Source organism: Nelumbo nucifera, chromosome 1 (genome assembly GCF_055504915.1).
Source record: "Nelumbo nucifera cultivar China Antique chromosome 1, China Antique-T2T, whole genome shotgun sequence".
Classification (NCBI taxonomy): Eukaryota; Viridiplantae; Streptophyta; class Magnoliopsida; order Proteales; family Nelumbonaceae; genus Nelumbo; species Nelumbo nucifera.
In genome coordinates this window covers 87,175,826-87,191,266 of record NC_142649.1, presented here as the reverse complement: position 1 = coordinate 87,191,266, position 15,441 = coordinate 87,175,826, and the positions used below count along the sequence as shown (strand labels likewise).

Genomic DNA, 15,441 nt, shown 5'->3' with positions numbered 1-15,441 from the left:
TCCGATCTGGACTGTGAGCTTGATAAGGAGCAAGTGAGGGCTCTTTTCAAGATGTACCATATACCCGGGGACTATAAGGTAAGAGTCCCTAGTGTCGGTGGCCGGCTGAGGGGGAGGTGTGTGTACATGAGTGCTACCTCCACTTCAGCCTCCATTTCCCTTTACATCCTCTCATCCCAAACATCCTTAATTATTATATAACATCTCCCTTAGTCAACTAGCTTTGAATGTAGTCAAGACCATAGTTGTTGTGCTCATAATGGCTCACCTCCGAGGGGTGTGCATGACCTTGAACATCTTTTGGGGTCTATCGCCTTGAGGAGGCATCCCGCTAGGGACAACTTGTGGTACTTCCAAGGCTGATGGGGCAACGTAGTGGACAACTCGTCGTCCATCCACAACTGGAAGAAGAAGTACTTCTTTGTCTCCTGCCCAAAAGAATGGTCTTTCAGGTCTGACTGGGGGAAGCCTAATTCGCTGGCCGAGAGGATTCAGCCGTACAATAATGAAGAGGAGTCGGCCATGATGACCTAGATACGACTGATAGGGATGATTCGTGCTGAGCCCCTAGTAGTAGAGGAAGACTTGGTGTAGGCTGGTCTCAACCCCACCCGCCTCGGTATGGGCACTCCTGCCATTAGTTAGTTACGTCGTATTCTATGCTTGTTTTATCTATCTTCTGATGCATTCCTTGTTTGTTGAAAAATACATGGTGGCATGAAGGACCAGCTCATGCAACTGGAAAAGTCAACTAAGGGCCTAATTGAGGAGCCAATGAGGAGGCCTGTCATGAAGGAACCACCTCGGTTAAAGGCATGAACCAAGGCCGAGAGGAGGAGGGTATCTACACCCAAATGACCAACCAAGACCCCTCAAGCTCCGAGGGCCAAGTGACTAGTGGTGAGGGACCATCCAACAAAGGTAACCGTTGGAGGCTTGTGGTAATTTAGGCCTCACTCATCCGACCCCCGTGATGGCATACCGCTATCGGCTTGCAGAGCCTTCCACCTGAACTGGAGCATTAAGGAGGGGGCGACACCCTTAGCAACCCTGGCATCAACTGAGCTCTGGTGACGGGGATGCTCCTGGCAAGGGATCGGTAGTCCTAGGCCCAGGTGTCCATCCAAGGGGTTTAGGACACCCTAGTGGATCGGTTGACCGAGGTAAGAGTTCTTCCTTGTACTTAGTCATTTTCTCTTCTTTACTTTGCTTTCTTATTTGATGGAGGTTTGTTTTTTGCAAATGTCTTCCTACATTGTCATCCTATCAGTAGATCCAGACTTCTCAAGAGGAGGTCGAGCAATTGAAGCATCAGTTGGCTGAGGCACGAACCGACCGAGATGCCTCTTTCGAGGTGGCTTGTGAGGAGCACGACTGTCGAAAGAAGTTGGAGGTCGAGGTCTTGGTGAAGAGGGAGCAGTTGAGGGCTGCTAGAGTCTCCCTAGATGAGGTAGAGGAGAAGCTCAAGGTGGAAGAATAGAAAGAGAAGGAGGCCTCGGTTTAGGTTGTAGAGGAATTTAGGGCCTTCGAGGCCTACAAAGATGAAATGGCCCACGTTATCACTTCATACCTGGAGAGCATCGAAGATACTAAGGCTCAAGTGCTAGTGCTTCTTCCAGACTTTGACGTCAGCCAGGTGGGTATCCAGCCTTTGGGCAATTAGGCGACCGAGGCGGTGGAGCCAACTGACGGCCAACTCGGCGATGAGCAACCTGCCCAACCAGAGGCAGCCGATGAGCGCATAGATGTCGATGCGTGAAGTTGCTTACACAGGGCCGGGGCCTCCTTCGTATAGCCTTTTGTCTTTTCTTCTCTTCGTACAACTCATTTTTTGTTAATCTTTTTGTAAGGGGCTCGACCTCCCACATCAGAGGCCGATTTTTTTGTAAAGTGCAAAGTGCAAAGAAATCTTAATGAAAAATACATCAAGTTTTTGTGAAATCCATGCCTTCTTTATTTTTCTGTCTTTTTTCTCTTTTTCTTTTTGTACAAGGGGTCAATGCCCCCTTTGAAGGGGCATGAGTTTCAGAAATAACTTGCTATCTTTTTAGTTAGCTATTTGCTTAGGATTTCCCATTAAGGCGGTTAGGCCGAGGCCGACCTTCGCTGCCAAGGTCTTGGGGCCTCTTTCCTTAGCTAGAAGGGAAGGGAGGTGATTGCCTTAGCCCACCTGGCCTTCCTTCCTTAGGGACTTAGAGAATGGGCTCACACGTTGTCATGGCCCAGCGAGTGATGCACAACTGAGGTCGCAAAGTGCCTTTGCCTTAGCAAAGTAGCATTTCTCACTTAGTGTATTTGTTCATCTTAGTTTGCATTAGGTGGTGGGACGATGTCATAGGCCGATACCATGGCCGAGGTCCCGAAAACTCTCTGCCTTAGACAAAAGGCGAGTAGGCATATGACTCTTCAAGAGTTGTGTGCCTTGGCCGTCGTCTAATCCGAGCGTATAACCTTAGTGAAGGTTGTGTTTGTTACGGCTAGTCGTGTGACCAAGGAGTCTTGGCGATTAAATGGAGTAAGAATGATTACACTAAAGATTCGAGCCAAAGATAAAGGAACTTTGCACACTATTGATAAAACTTTCACTAGTGATATTACATTATTGATAGTACATCCAAAGGTTCTCAGAGTTCCAAGTACGAGGTATTTTCCTTCCACTCAAGTAGTCTAGTCGAAATGTGCCAGGGCCGACCACTTGCTTGATTCTGTAGGGCCCTTCCCAATTGGGGCCAAGTTTTCCAACACCGAGCTCGGGCACCATGACTTTTCTGATGACAAGGTCACCTTCTTTGAAGTGACACTCTTTGACCCAGGAGTTATAGTATATGATGACTCTCTAATGATAGGGCGCGGCCCTGACTTGAGCCTTCTCTCAAATGCCTTCCAACAAATCTAAGTTGTTTCTGAACTCTTCATCGTTGTCGGCCTCAGTCCGAAGCGTCAGTTGGTTGGTCTTTGCTGGAATGACAACCTCGGTCCCATATGTCAAGTTAAATGGGGTCTAACCCGTGGCAGTCCTAGGTGTCATCCGATAGGCCCATAGGATGTTGTACACTTCGAGGAGACATCTGAGGTAAGGCAAGGTGGAGGACCTTTTGTATAGTTTGCCTTCGAGAAGAGCATAATGGGTTGCTTGTTGTCGGACTTTCCTAGCTACATTCCTGTCGAAGGGCAACTGCTCATACTGTAGAAAGGCAAGGATGGGGTCCATCTAGCAGGACTTGGCTTGGATGGGGGTACAACCGCTTCTTTTCAATGTTGGGCCATGCAAGTTTCTCAACATGTATAGTACGACCGAGGGCCAAACCCAAGCTGCTTTCTAGCTTAGATAGGGCATCGGCTCTCATGTTCTCGGCCTGAGGGACCTGATGTAGTGCCATGTGCTATAAGTGGTTGGCTAGCTCTTGGACTTTAGCCAAGTACTTTGCTATATTTTGTTCTCTAGCTTCATACTCTCCATTTACTTGGTTTGCAACTAATTGTGAGTCGCTAAAAACCTCAATGTACTTGGCTCCGAGGTCTTTGATGAGCTATAGTCTGATAAATAGGGCCTCATACTCGACTTCATTACTGGAGATAGGGAAGCCGAACTGTAGTGCATATTCCACCTTGCTATCATCCGAGGTGAGAAGTATGAGGCCTGCTCCGCTTCCTTTGGCATTGGATGACCCATCCACAAACACTCTCCAGGTAGGTCGAGGCCTCTCATCCTCTTCAGGGGCTTGGCCGAGGGCTCTGCTGAATGTGCATTCCACCAAGAAGTCTACCAGTGCTTGGCTTTGATTGTGAGCCTTGGCTAGTAGTGTAAGTCAAACTCTGACAGCTCAATGGCCCATTTGATCAATCGGCCCTAGGTCTTTGGTTTGGAGAATATAGAACTGAGGGGTTGGATGGTTAGTATTGTGATGCTATGAGCCTGAAAGTAAGGCCTAAGTTTCTTAGCCATGACTACCAATGCAAAGGCTACCTTCTCCACCTTAGGGTATTTGGTCTCAGTACCGCAAAGGACCTTGCTAACATAGTAGATCAACCTCTATACTCCTTCATCTTCTTGTACCAGAATAAAGCTGACGGCCTCATCCCTGACCGAGAAGTATAGGAGCAAGGTTTCTCCCGGGAGGGGTCACGTGAGCAAAGGTGGCGAGGTGAGGTAGAACTTCAATTCCTCGAAGGTTTTTTGGCATTCTTCAGTCCATTGGAAGTCCTTCAGCTTCTTAATGGTTCAAAAGAAGGGTATGTAATGATCGGTAGATTTCAACATGAATCGACTGAGAGCTGCCACTTGACCGATGAGTCTTTGTTGTCTCTTTGATGGACTGAGGTGGCTCCATATCAAGTATGGCCTGTATCTTTTATGGGTTGGCCTCTATGCCTCGTTGAGTAACCATGAAGCCCAAGAACTTGCCTGAGGTGGCGCTGAAGGCACACTTTCTAGGGTTCAACTTCATATTGTATTTTCTCAACACCTCAAAGGTCTCGTTGAGGTCTGAGGTGTACTAATTGGCTTTCAAGCTCTTCACCACCATGTCATCAACGTAGGCCTTGACGTTCCTTCCCATCTGGTGCTTGAAGACCTTGTTCACTAGTCGCTGGTAGGTGGTCCTAGCATTCTTCAATCTGAAAAGCATCACCTTATAGCAGTAGGTGTCTTGCTCGGTGATGAATGAGGTATTCTCTTCATCATCGAGGTGCATCTTGATCTGATTGTATTCGAAGAAGGCATCCATGAAGCATAGCAACTCGTACCCTATGGTGGCGTTGGTGAGGTGATCAATCCTCAACAAAGGAAAGTTGTCCTTAGGGCAGGCCATGTTGAGATTTGTGAAGTCAATACAGATGCGCCACTTCCCATTAGCTTTCTTGAACATGTCCACGTTAGATAACCATTTAGGGTAATGTACCTCTTGGATGAAGCCGATGTCGAGTAGCTTATCTACCTCCTCTCTGATGACTTTCCAATGCTCCGATACAAAGTTCCTCTTCTTTTGCCGAACTGGCCTACAGCTTGGGTCCACGCTTATCCTATGAGTAATGACTGAGGGTAAGGTTCAAAGTATCGATATGTATCAACCTGTACCGGCCGATACTTATCGTATCAGAACCTTCCCGATATGCCCCTCTAGGGGTATTTCGGGTTGGCATGTGGTTCAAGGGGTAGACCAGCCTTAAACCGGCCCCTCTGAGCTAGATTCAAAAGAAATAAAAAAAAAAACAAAAGAAGGAGTACCGATACAGGCTGATACACCCTACCGGCGTATCGGCTAGTATCGATACTTTGAACCTTGACTAATGGGTCAATTCCCGGCATGTTAGCAGTAGACCAAGCAAAGACGTCGGCATTAGTTTTGAGGAAGCTTACTAGTTTGGAAAGTGTGTCTTGAGGAAGGCGTGACCCGACATGTACCGTCTTTTCAGGTTCGGCCTCGTCTAGGGAAACCGAGGCGAGATACTTGGCCGACTGACCTCGGCTCGCTGGTTCGTCCTTGAGGTTGATCCCTTCCAATAGAAAAACTTCTTTATTCTTGACTTTTAGTTCTGCTACAGATCGCACCTCACACTAATTAGGGATTGTTTAAATTGGGATTTACTCCTCACAGATTGCACCTCACACTAATCTCATAATCACATCCCACCGTGTATTGAAAACATCTTTATTGAATAATAACACAAAAGTACGAGAAATATTCCCGATACATGATGGGATACGCATGTGAGATTGGTGTGAAGAATAGATCCAGATTCGGATTGTTTAATTCCATTGGCACTTATTTGCAAAACATTTTACGATTTTTTTCTTAAAATCAAGACAATACCGTTTTTCTTGCTTTTTATGGCAGCTATGACATTGGGTGCCACATAAACATTTGTAAGGGGGAGTACAGTCTACTTATCCCTTAAAAACATGCCTAATGGTTCATCAAAATGATGTTTTCCATTGGATGGGACTCACATAATCTAAAAAAAAAAAGTATTTTATTGATAAATGACAACCAAATAAAATTTTAATCTTTGAGCGCATTCTACAATGTGAAACCAACTTTTTTTTTAAAACAAAATCAGAGTTCAATAACATGTTTTTGTTTTTAGAACGCCCCCTCTAATGTCGGGTTGAATTGAATTGGCACTGATTTTCTGATAAACTACAATGACCAAACACCAAGGTTTTAAAAACTGAACCGGACATAAAACCATTCTGGGGACTGTTCCTGGGTCAAACGGTCTGATTGTCCGGTTCAAATAGACAACTCATTGTGACTTAAAAATAAATAAAATAAAAACGGCCAAAAACTGTTGTACCATTGTCCGGGTATGGTTCAACTGCCCAGATTAACGAATTACTGACCAAATCTATGGTTTTTTGGCCAAAAAACGATTTTAGGCTGAAACAGAATTGATTACCTAACCGTTTCCGGGTCAACCGGGCAGACCGTCCGGTCCGGTCCGGTTTTCAAAACCACGCCAAACACCATTACACCATCCTTAGATGGATATTCTCTTCTTTTTAATACACGGGGATAATCTAAACTGCGGTTGAGAAGAGGACGCGTGGTGTTTCGAGAGCGTCTTTGTATGGGAGCTGGCAGCCAGAGACAGTTCCCCTACCACGTGCTCCGTCAAAAACTGCTCACAGAAACACTGAAGGAGCCACCGGCAAGTGGAATAGCAGCGGTCGCCGTTTGCAGCGGCACCCAAAACATTCATATTGACCTTCACCAGTCTTCTTATTCTCAATAGGTCATCAGTTGGAAGAGAAACAAGCTGAAACCCAAGTTTCCAATGAAATGGGTGCCTCTAAAGCATCCATTTTCAATCTTCCTCCCTTGACAACCCCAAAAGCTAGAAACACACAGACCCTCCAACGAGCAGATACCAATAAGACGCTCTCTGTAGCTCCACCAATAAGGAGGCGTTTGTTGGTCTTCTCTCTCCCAGTCTCCACCCTTCTTCTGGTTCCCTCTACAAGTCGGCCTCGCTCTTGTTCTGCTCTTCAGAGCTTCGAACCTGTTAGCCCTGCTGAGAAAGATGCCAGTAATGCCCTCTCTCGGCGAATTTTCGAAGCTGTTCAATTGCTTGATAAAGGGAGGGAGTTGCAGGCTCAGGGAGACTTCAATCAAGCACTCGAGTATTTTACCACGGTATCCATTTCTTTGCTTTCTTCGGATTTTGTTTTGTTCCCCAATGAGGATTCAAAATCCAATTTGCATTAAAATTTCCGAAATAGATAGGGAAAATGAACCAGACTTTGTGCTTTGTTTCAATGTTAAGTCAATGATGCAACCCATGATAGTTTTATGCTTAATTGATCCCAAGGTGATGGTGTCTGAGCTCATGACCTTCTCCCAATTTGTGCAACTTTCTTGGTTGCTGTGTAATTTATCACACTAGAAGTGTTTCTCGTGTCTGATTATCTTCTATATCTAGCTAGAGCAGTAATAATATCTATAGCTATTGGGCACAGTACTCGGAGCTTCCATTAAAGGCGATGTTATAGTTTTTATTTCCCTTACAGAAAAAATGTCTTTGTTAATTGGAACATGAAAGCATGTGTTGATCATTAGGTGTGGAGAACTCTAGATCCATCTTTCGGTTTTCTCTTTTTGTTAGAAGGTCGTTTCCTTGATCACTGGATTGTAATAGTTGCTTGCTTATGTCCTTAGAAACCTTAGCAGGAGTCTGTTATGACCCTTGCTCCCAGTTGCAGGTTAGGTTCAATCACTTGTAATGGGCTTGAGGCTATTTCTGAACTGTTTAGTTTTCATTAGAGAAACTCTAAGATCATTGTTGCTGTAGGTTCTGTCTTTGCTGTTTTGTCTGTCTACTGGACTACCCTGTCATGGGCCACCTATTCCAAGATGCATATCCTTTTAAACAGCATGTCATGTAAGAAATCATACTTCTCATGTCTGGGGAAGATAATAACTACAGAACATATCTTCTTCCTTTTGTAAATCCTTTGCAAATGTATTTTAATAACTAGCATTACTGCCACAGCTGGTGGTCCAATAGTCCATGACCATCTATAGCATAGAAATGTATATCTGTTTAAATTATATATCTTGTTGTTCTGTTGATTTTTTTTTCATTGATTTTTCTAACCGCCCTCAAAGAACATTGTGTCGTTTAGGAAAATTCAGACCCAAGTTTATGTGATGGCTGCATATTGTTCTGTAGGTCATCTAACAAATTTATTGAAGAATTTAAGTGGTGGTGTTCTATTCCTTCGAAAAATTCCATCAAATTTCAATTGAGGCACAGACATATTTCCTGGTTATTGCATAATAAGCAATGAAGACGAAAAAAGATCTGATATCAAATAATTATCATCTACATAACTTGTGCCTTTTCATCCTGGGACGAAAGACTCAACAACTCACCTTCTGTTGCCTATTGATGACTCACCAGTATCCCATATCAAAATTTGGAAAATGTAAGATGGGTTATCCGCATTAGAATCAAGTTAAAGACCACAAGTATTCCCAAATTGTGTATACTTTCTCCAATAGGAGGAGAATTTGGAAAGGTACAAACTACACAGATTAAGTTAATAGAACTCCTACCTTCAGTTAAAATCATCTACTATATAGATTTCCAAGTATGAACCAAGAACAACATGGGATTAAAGCTTTTACATTTTCTTTTTCTTTCTTTTTAAGATCAGCAACACAGAAATGATTTCATTAATAAAAAGAAAGCATGGTTAAAACAAGAGGTTGTGAAAAACGAAAGAAGACAGACCCAACCCAAGAATTACAATTGAGCCCAATACAGATGAGTTTTTCACGTTTTTTGTACCCCTTGCTTAGCTAGACCATCTGGCAAGCTGTTGGCAGTTCTCCTCACCTATTTATCAAATAATGATAAATGTGACGATAATTTCTCTTTCTTGCCTATAAATTAGAAAATTTTCATTACAATTTTAGCACACCCACATCAAAGTTTAACCAGTTTTGATTGTTCATGAAACTATGTTAAGCTTATGACATGATATTCTGGACATTCAGCATAGATTGGAGGCCTATGTGGGATACATATGATTCAATTGATTATGTATTTATTTTCATCAACACAATAGTTGGTTTCTGTGATGCACATGTTGCATAAGGAGTTGAAAAGCAGGAGCACGTATGATTCTTTTTTGGTCTTCAGAGTTCAGACATGATACCATTTAGGAGATTGGTACGCAAACCTGCAATAATAAAACCTCACTTGTTATCAACTTTGTCATCACTCTAGGTGGTGAAGGAGTACAAAGATTTTGCATTTTCAGAGTATGCAAGAGTGGGAAGAGCATTGGCCTTATATGAGATTGGTGATAGAGAAGAAGCAATTGCAGAAATGGAAGATGTTTCAATCTCCCTAAAGGGGTATCCAGGTACATCAGAAAGGATGATGACACAGTACATATTTAGACAGACACACAAGAAAAGAAAAATGTTCTTTTTGTTTGTGTTTTTTCACTGAATGTTTCTAATTCTACTCTTCATGGTTCTTGTCATGTAGAAGTACATGCAGCTCTAGCAGCAGCCTTGTATGTAGACAAGCACGCTCCACTGCTTGCTGAAAACCAGTTCACAATTGCCACTCTGCTTGATCCACACTATACAGATCTCTCTTATGTAAGAGAAAAAAAGCATTGGCCTCCAAGCTTGGTTGCTTCTTTGCAACACTTCCTTACACTTTCTTAAGACTGTTGAATATGTTATATGAGGATATTAATCTTATAATATAAAGACTCCTTTCAAGTTTCAACTGATGTATATATTGAAGACATTCTTTTGATGAGGAATTAAATATAGATCCTGATGTTCAGCGTCACTTTCTTTGTATATTTTTTGTAGAATATTTCAAAAGGACCAAAGACATACGGAAGTTATCACCCTCTATGCCCAAAGTCACATTCCAATTGGAAACAAAAAGACCTCTTATATAGAAATCTTTGAATTAATGTTGGCCCAGAAACTGTGTGTACTGTTTACGTTTTGTAGAGCAACTCTTTGCACACAGCCCAAAATCATGGACTGGGTTGGGTCCGGCCCCAAGTCGGGCTTTAGAAATTAGAAGTTAGAACCTAAAGGCATAGCCCAAGCCACCAGGCGGACAGCTACAAGTATTATCATAGTTGTAAGTTTGTAATCATGGTTGAGGTAGATTTTAGGTGTGATTCAAAAGTTAGGAAGGGTAGTTTTGCCTTTTCAGTGTTTTGTCTTTTGCATTAAATTGTATACACTCACACTTATTCATGTCCACACAAATTCTATTTGATTTTTGACCAATTTTAAATTTTCCTCCACCTTCGAGTCATTTTTCCTCTCTTACTATATACATGAATCTCATATGAGATAATTACAACTGTTAAGCTTATTACTAAGATGGGGACCCCAAATGGGATGTATATTCATATGCATTCTCTTGGCTTGGTGGGTATTTTGGAATCCTTTTTCATACCTGTGTGTCAAGCTGAGCCGGGTCGTGGGTGTGGGTTATCTACCCTCAAACATTTTTATGATGTAATTTTAAATTCCAACTATTGTGATTCTTTCATTTAATCAAATGACTTCATTTGAATTTAAACAAATAACTTTTCGATTTAAAAACAAATGTCTTTTTGTTTCAAATTTGCATCTCTTTATCATTGTCCTTTAGGCTCAGTTTGGAAGGACTATAACATATTTGTATTTGTACTCCTTCCAAACTGAGTGTTAATGGCGTTTCTCAGAAGGGTTATCATCTTTCTCACTTGTGGAAGTTCATTCATTCATATTCGTATCATCTCTTGCCGAAATGAAGATTGCTGTTGTTCATGTGGCTTAGTATTCTGAGTGCATGGTTATTGCCTTTTAAGACGGTTGAATTTTGGAATAGAATGCCAGATTTTCTATATTGCACTGGATTTGATCAAAAGGAGGTGAAAGGACAATGTTTCAAACATACTTCAGCTGATGATAAATACTTTTAACCTTACATTTACTATTCTGTCTTGTCTTCTTGCGCACTCATGGTGGTATCTTACTTCACGCACTACAATAGCTGGGACAGTTTTCAGCCTATCTACTAAGGTGCACGCCAACCGATAATGGTTAATCAAAATTCAGAACTTTCAAACGACAAGAAATGGAGTGAATGGGGTAATATGTCATGGATGAGTTCGGATTTCCTCCCAACAGAATTAGTCCTTATACCCACCTCACAGCCTTTGCAGCTGTACATCTAGATATATTTTTATTATGGGAGATGTTTTCAATGCATAGCAACAAGTACTATAAGATGATGAGTGTGAGGACCAATTTTATGAAGAGAAAATACAAACCGATCATTGTGCAGTGGGTGTGAGGATCAATTCTAGGGAGAAAATACACAAAGTGCTTAGTTCATATCTGCTAATACATTGCAGTACGGGTCCGGATGTAGTTAGGCCACAATGAGTGAGCACATATGTCCTATTTAATGTGTCTTTCATCCAAATGTTTTTGTTCTATTAGACAGAAATTATCTATTATTTTATTATTTTTGTTAAAATAATTAAAAATAAAAACAATGGAAAAAGAAAACCTAAATATGTTGGGAGTTGGAACTTTTTTTTATTGTTTTTATTTTTAATTATTTTGATAATGGATAGAACAAAAACGTTTGTGAAAGACGCATTAACTAGGACATGTGTTAACAGCTATTACATGCTTACAAATTATGCTTACCTAACGTGCTTACTACATCCGGATCCGATTTGGACACTGTCCACAACTACACATGCACAAGCTCAGGCTGGTGTTAGGCCCAGGCGCCCAGCTGTTAATCCTTCTGTTAAGCCACTTTGATCTTTCTTGTTATTTCAAGTGAAAATACAATTATTTGGTTATGTTATTTCAAGCCTAAAACCATTATAAATAGAATAATCGTTTTCACCATCTTCAAAGAACACAATAACAACCAATTGGTACTTATGGCTTTGATGTAGGACCGGTTCAATAAGTGGGTGTTCTTAATTAATACGTGGCAAGAATATGCTGTGGGACATTGTGGGAAAGTATCTTGTAGGGGACTAATTTGAACTCGTTTTTTTACTGGCGCCTAATGGCATTGAGGTGTCAAAACAGTCCGGATTTCCTACAAACTTCCCTCTACTAACCCATTAAAATTGTTCCAGCTGTTACTAAGCCCTATCTAGTGTAATGATAGACTAATGTCTTAATTAATCCCTCCGTTAGATACTATTTTAAAGAAATACCTAATTTCCAGATTTCCTACAAACTTCTCTCTACTAACCCAAAACTATTATATTTTTATTTTTAGAAATATTTAGTTAATGCATAAAAACAGATATTTCTTTAAAATAATATTTAACGGAGGGATTAATTAAGGCATTAGTCAATCATTACACTAGATAGGACTTAATTTTAATGGGTTAGTAGAGAGGGGAGTAGAAGGAAGTTTGTAGAAAATCCGGACTGGGTGTCAAAAACCGTTTAAAACAGATTTTGTCCCAAATTTTTTATACAAAACCATGAAAAACATTTACTAAATAAAACATAAACACCATATATATTAAACCATTCCAGCAAATACGACACAAACACTCGCCTTGACAACAAATTTCACATAAAAAGACAATACACTTCACTGGCCAAAAATTCTAGTGTTCAGCAAGCACCGACCATCAAAACCATTCCAACAGAAAGGACGACACAATAGAATACACACCTTGACAATTCAAAGCAACGCCCTACACACTCAATCCATAATCTTGACGTTACTACCGACCTGATGATCAAGTCTTCAACAAGCACCAATGGACCGACCAACATGTCACAGAAACCGTTCCAACAACAACACTAGAACACACATTTTCACAATAACCATTATTTCTTCTTATTTAAGCCATCAGAAGATAAGAAATCAGCACCACTGAAACACAGTATAACAGAACCAAAGGAGGGCAGGGAGACTGCTGGTTGCTGATGACTTGATAGACATCATTGATTTTGTCTAAATTTTCGGCTGCCATCTCCGACCCTTTTTCGATCGTGTTTTGATTAATTTCGACAAGAAGACGTCCTTGCCTTCACACCATCAAAAAGGTAAGGGAAATGAATTGAGAGTAGTGGAGTGGAGTGGAGTGGAGATGCATGCGTTGCAACATGGAAAGCCTGTAATTAATTCTGTAGGTCCTATGCCAGAAGGGGTGCCAAACTGATCCCTGAAGTATATTTCTTCATTGGGATATTCTTGGGGATGAATAAACTGAAGAACCGTGACAATTATAAAAAAAAAACTGTTCAACCTAAAAGTAGGGATGCAAATGGATTAGATCGGATTTTATAGGCCTTAGATTCGAATTCGAATCCTATTGGTAAGTTGGATCTTTGGATCTGATTCGATTCGATTTGTTTACTTTAAAAAGTTAATAAACTATTAAAAGAAAATTAAAATATATATCAATTTAAATAAAAAATAAAAAATATAAATATTTGTTTAATTATTTTCATCATATATATATATATATATATATACATGCTTTTTATAAAAATAAATAAATAATATAACAAACCTATAAAAATACAATATAAATAATATATTTATAAATATATAATATATATTGGATCGGATCTTCTTAAATTAGATAAGGGGTGATCCAAATTCGATCTGATTTTTTACCAGATCCTATTATCTGATTTAAACATCTGAACAGGAGTGATCCAATGATCAAATCACATATCAGATCAGATCATAATCAGATCCATTTTCGCTCCTACTTAAAAGGATAAACTATTAGGTGACATCGCTAAATAGGCTTTTTTTCTTTAATATGCCCCCTAAGACAAAAATCTATTGGGTTGAAGTGTAGACAAATATGTCAACTAAGCTTTAATACCATATCTAAAAGCTTAAGGTATTAAATAATATGCATCACTGAATAGGTTAATCTGTTGCATGCAGGTGATAATTGTGAATTGTAATAAACATGCGAATAAGATAAAAGTCCTAATTTTATAATTATAATCCGAGGCAAAAAGATTTCCAAAGAAAAACCAAGGTGAATTTCTGATAAAGACAAAGGGGAGAGTTGAATGAAGCTAAATTAACATACCTATTGGCTGCTCCTGGAAGAGTATCGTCCGAGGAACAAAGCATGAACAGAGTAGCACATATGGCCAGAGCCAGGGCCAGGGCCAGGGCCATGACCATATAGGTCTTACACACACACACAGTGTGTGTGGTGACTTCAATGTAATGTATACACGGTTAGCGACGTGTCATTGTAGATGACCATCATTTTATTCCGCGTAGGATGTGACATTAATTTTTCAGTAATTATTGATCCGAATAATTAATTAATCCTTGACAAATATTGATTGATCATTTCATAAAAATACATAAATCAAATCACTGAGAGTCAATAACTAAGTTTCAAAAATTATTATATGTAATTGATTTTGACTGAAATTAATTTCCACAAAAAATTATTGAGAATTTTCAATAATTAGTGAAACATTAATAAGCATCTGAAAATTGTTCTCAATCTTTGTTGAAAGGTTTTAATAAATTGCTGAAATTTTTCAAGAATTACTAAAATTAAGATAATGCCACTGTATATATTGGACAAACCTAATTTGTACATAATTATCCCTATTTAATGATTTTTTATTAGTGCCAAAGATTCAATCCCAAATCTCGACTCCCCTAACCCGTTGGTTGGCACTTTGCATAAATTCCTAGAACCTCCTCTCTATCTTACTTTATCACCTCAATAAACTATGACTATAATACCCTTCCCTCTTCCTCTCCCTCTCCCTCCCTGATGCATCTAATCCACACGTAGTACAAATTCTCACCATTTACCAGCGAGATTCTCCGCAACGAACCTCTATAAATCCTCCCTCCCTCTCCCTCTCTCTCTCTCTCTCTCTTGGGTCATACCCAATCAAACTGAAACTAAAGCAAATAGAGTAATCCACAAACAACACACAAGTGACTACAACCACACTTTAGGAATGTGGGTGGTGACTACAACCACACTTGGTTTGATCCGATTTGGATCAACCTTGCTCTAATCCAAGTTTGACTGGCCCAATTTTGCCTAACAAACCATGACAGACAAGGTGAGTTGATCCAGAACAAAATAATGCTGGTTGGTTCAGCTTGATCCTATTTGGGTTGACAGGTCTGTCTGAGTTCAAACGGTTCAATGACACCTGGTCCAATGCCTCAGCCATAGGCACTCTGGTCTGATTTGGGGCCTAATGCCTCAGTCATAGGCAACCATTTTACCATTAATTCATATCAAATTAAGTTGCCACAAGGGAATGATTGTTGCTTTTAAATTCTCATAAAACTCAGGTTGTTACAAGGTTAAGGTTAATGGAGTTGGGCATGTTGGGTTGAATCCAACTTATATAATTTTATTTAAATGGGTTATTAACAGATTGATGGGTCCGATCCAAATTT

General features: G+C 40.3%; 1 protein-coding gene across 1 annotated transcript; it reads left to right on the top strand.

The window, feature by feature from the left end:
- Positions 1-6,630: 6,630 nt before the first annotated feature.
- LOC104599565 (uncharacterized) lies at positions 6,631-9,816 on the top strand. Its single transcript, XM_010262165.3, has 3 exons — positions 6,631-7,136; positions 9,235-9,373; positions 9,502-9,816. Exons 1-3 carry the CDS (start codon positions 6,783-6,785, stop codon positions 9,684-9,686), a joined length of 678 nt encoding a protein of 225 aa, XP_010260467.1. The 5' UTR covers positions 6,631-6,782; the 3' UTR covers positions 9,687-9,816.
- The last annotated feature ends 5,625 nt before the right edge of the window (positions 9,817-15,441 follow it).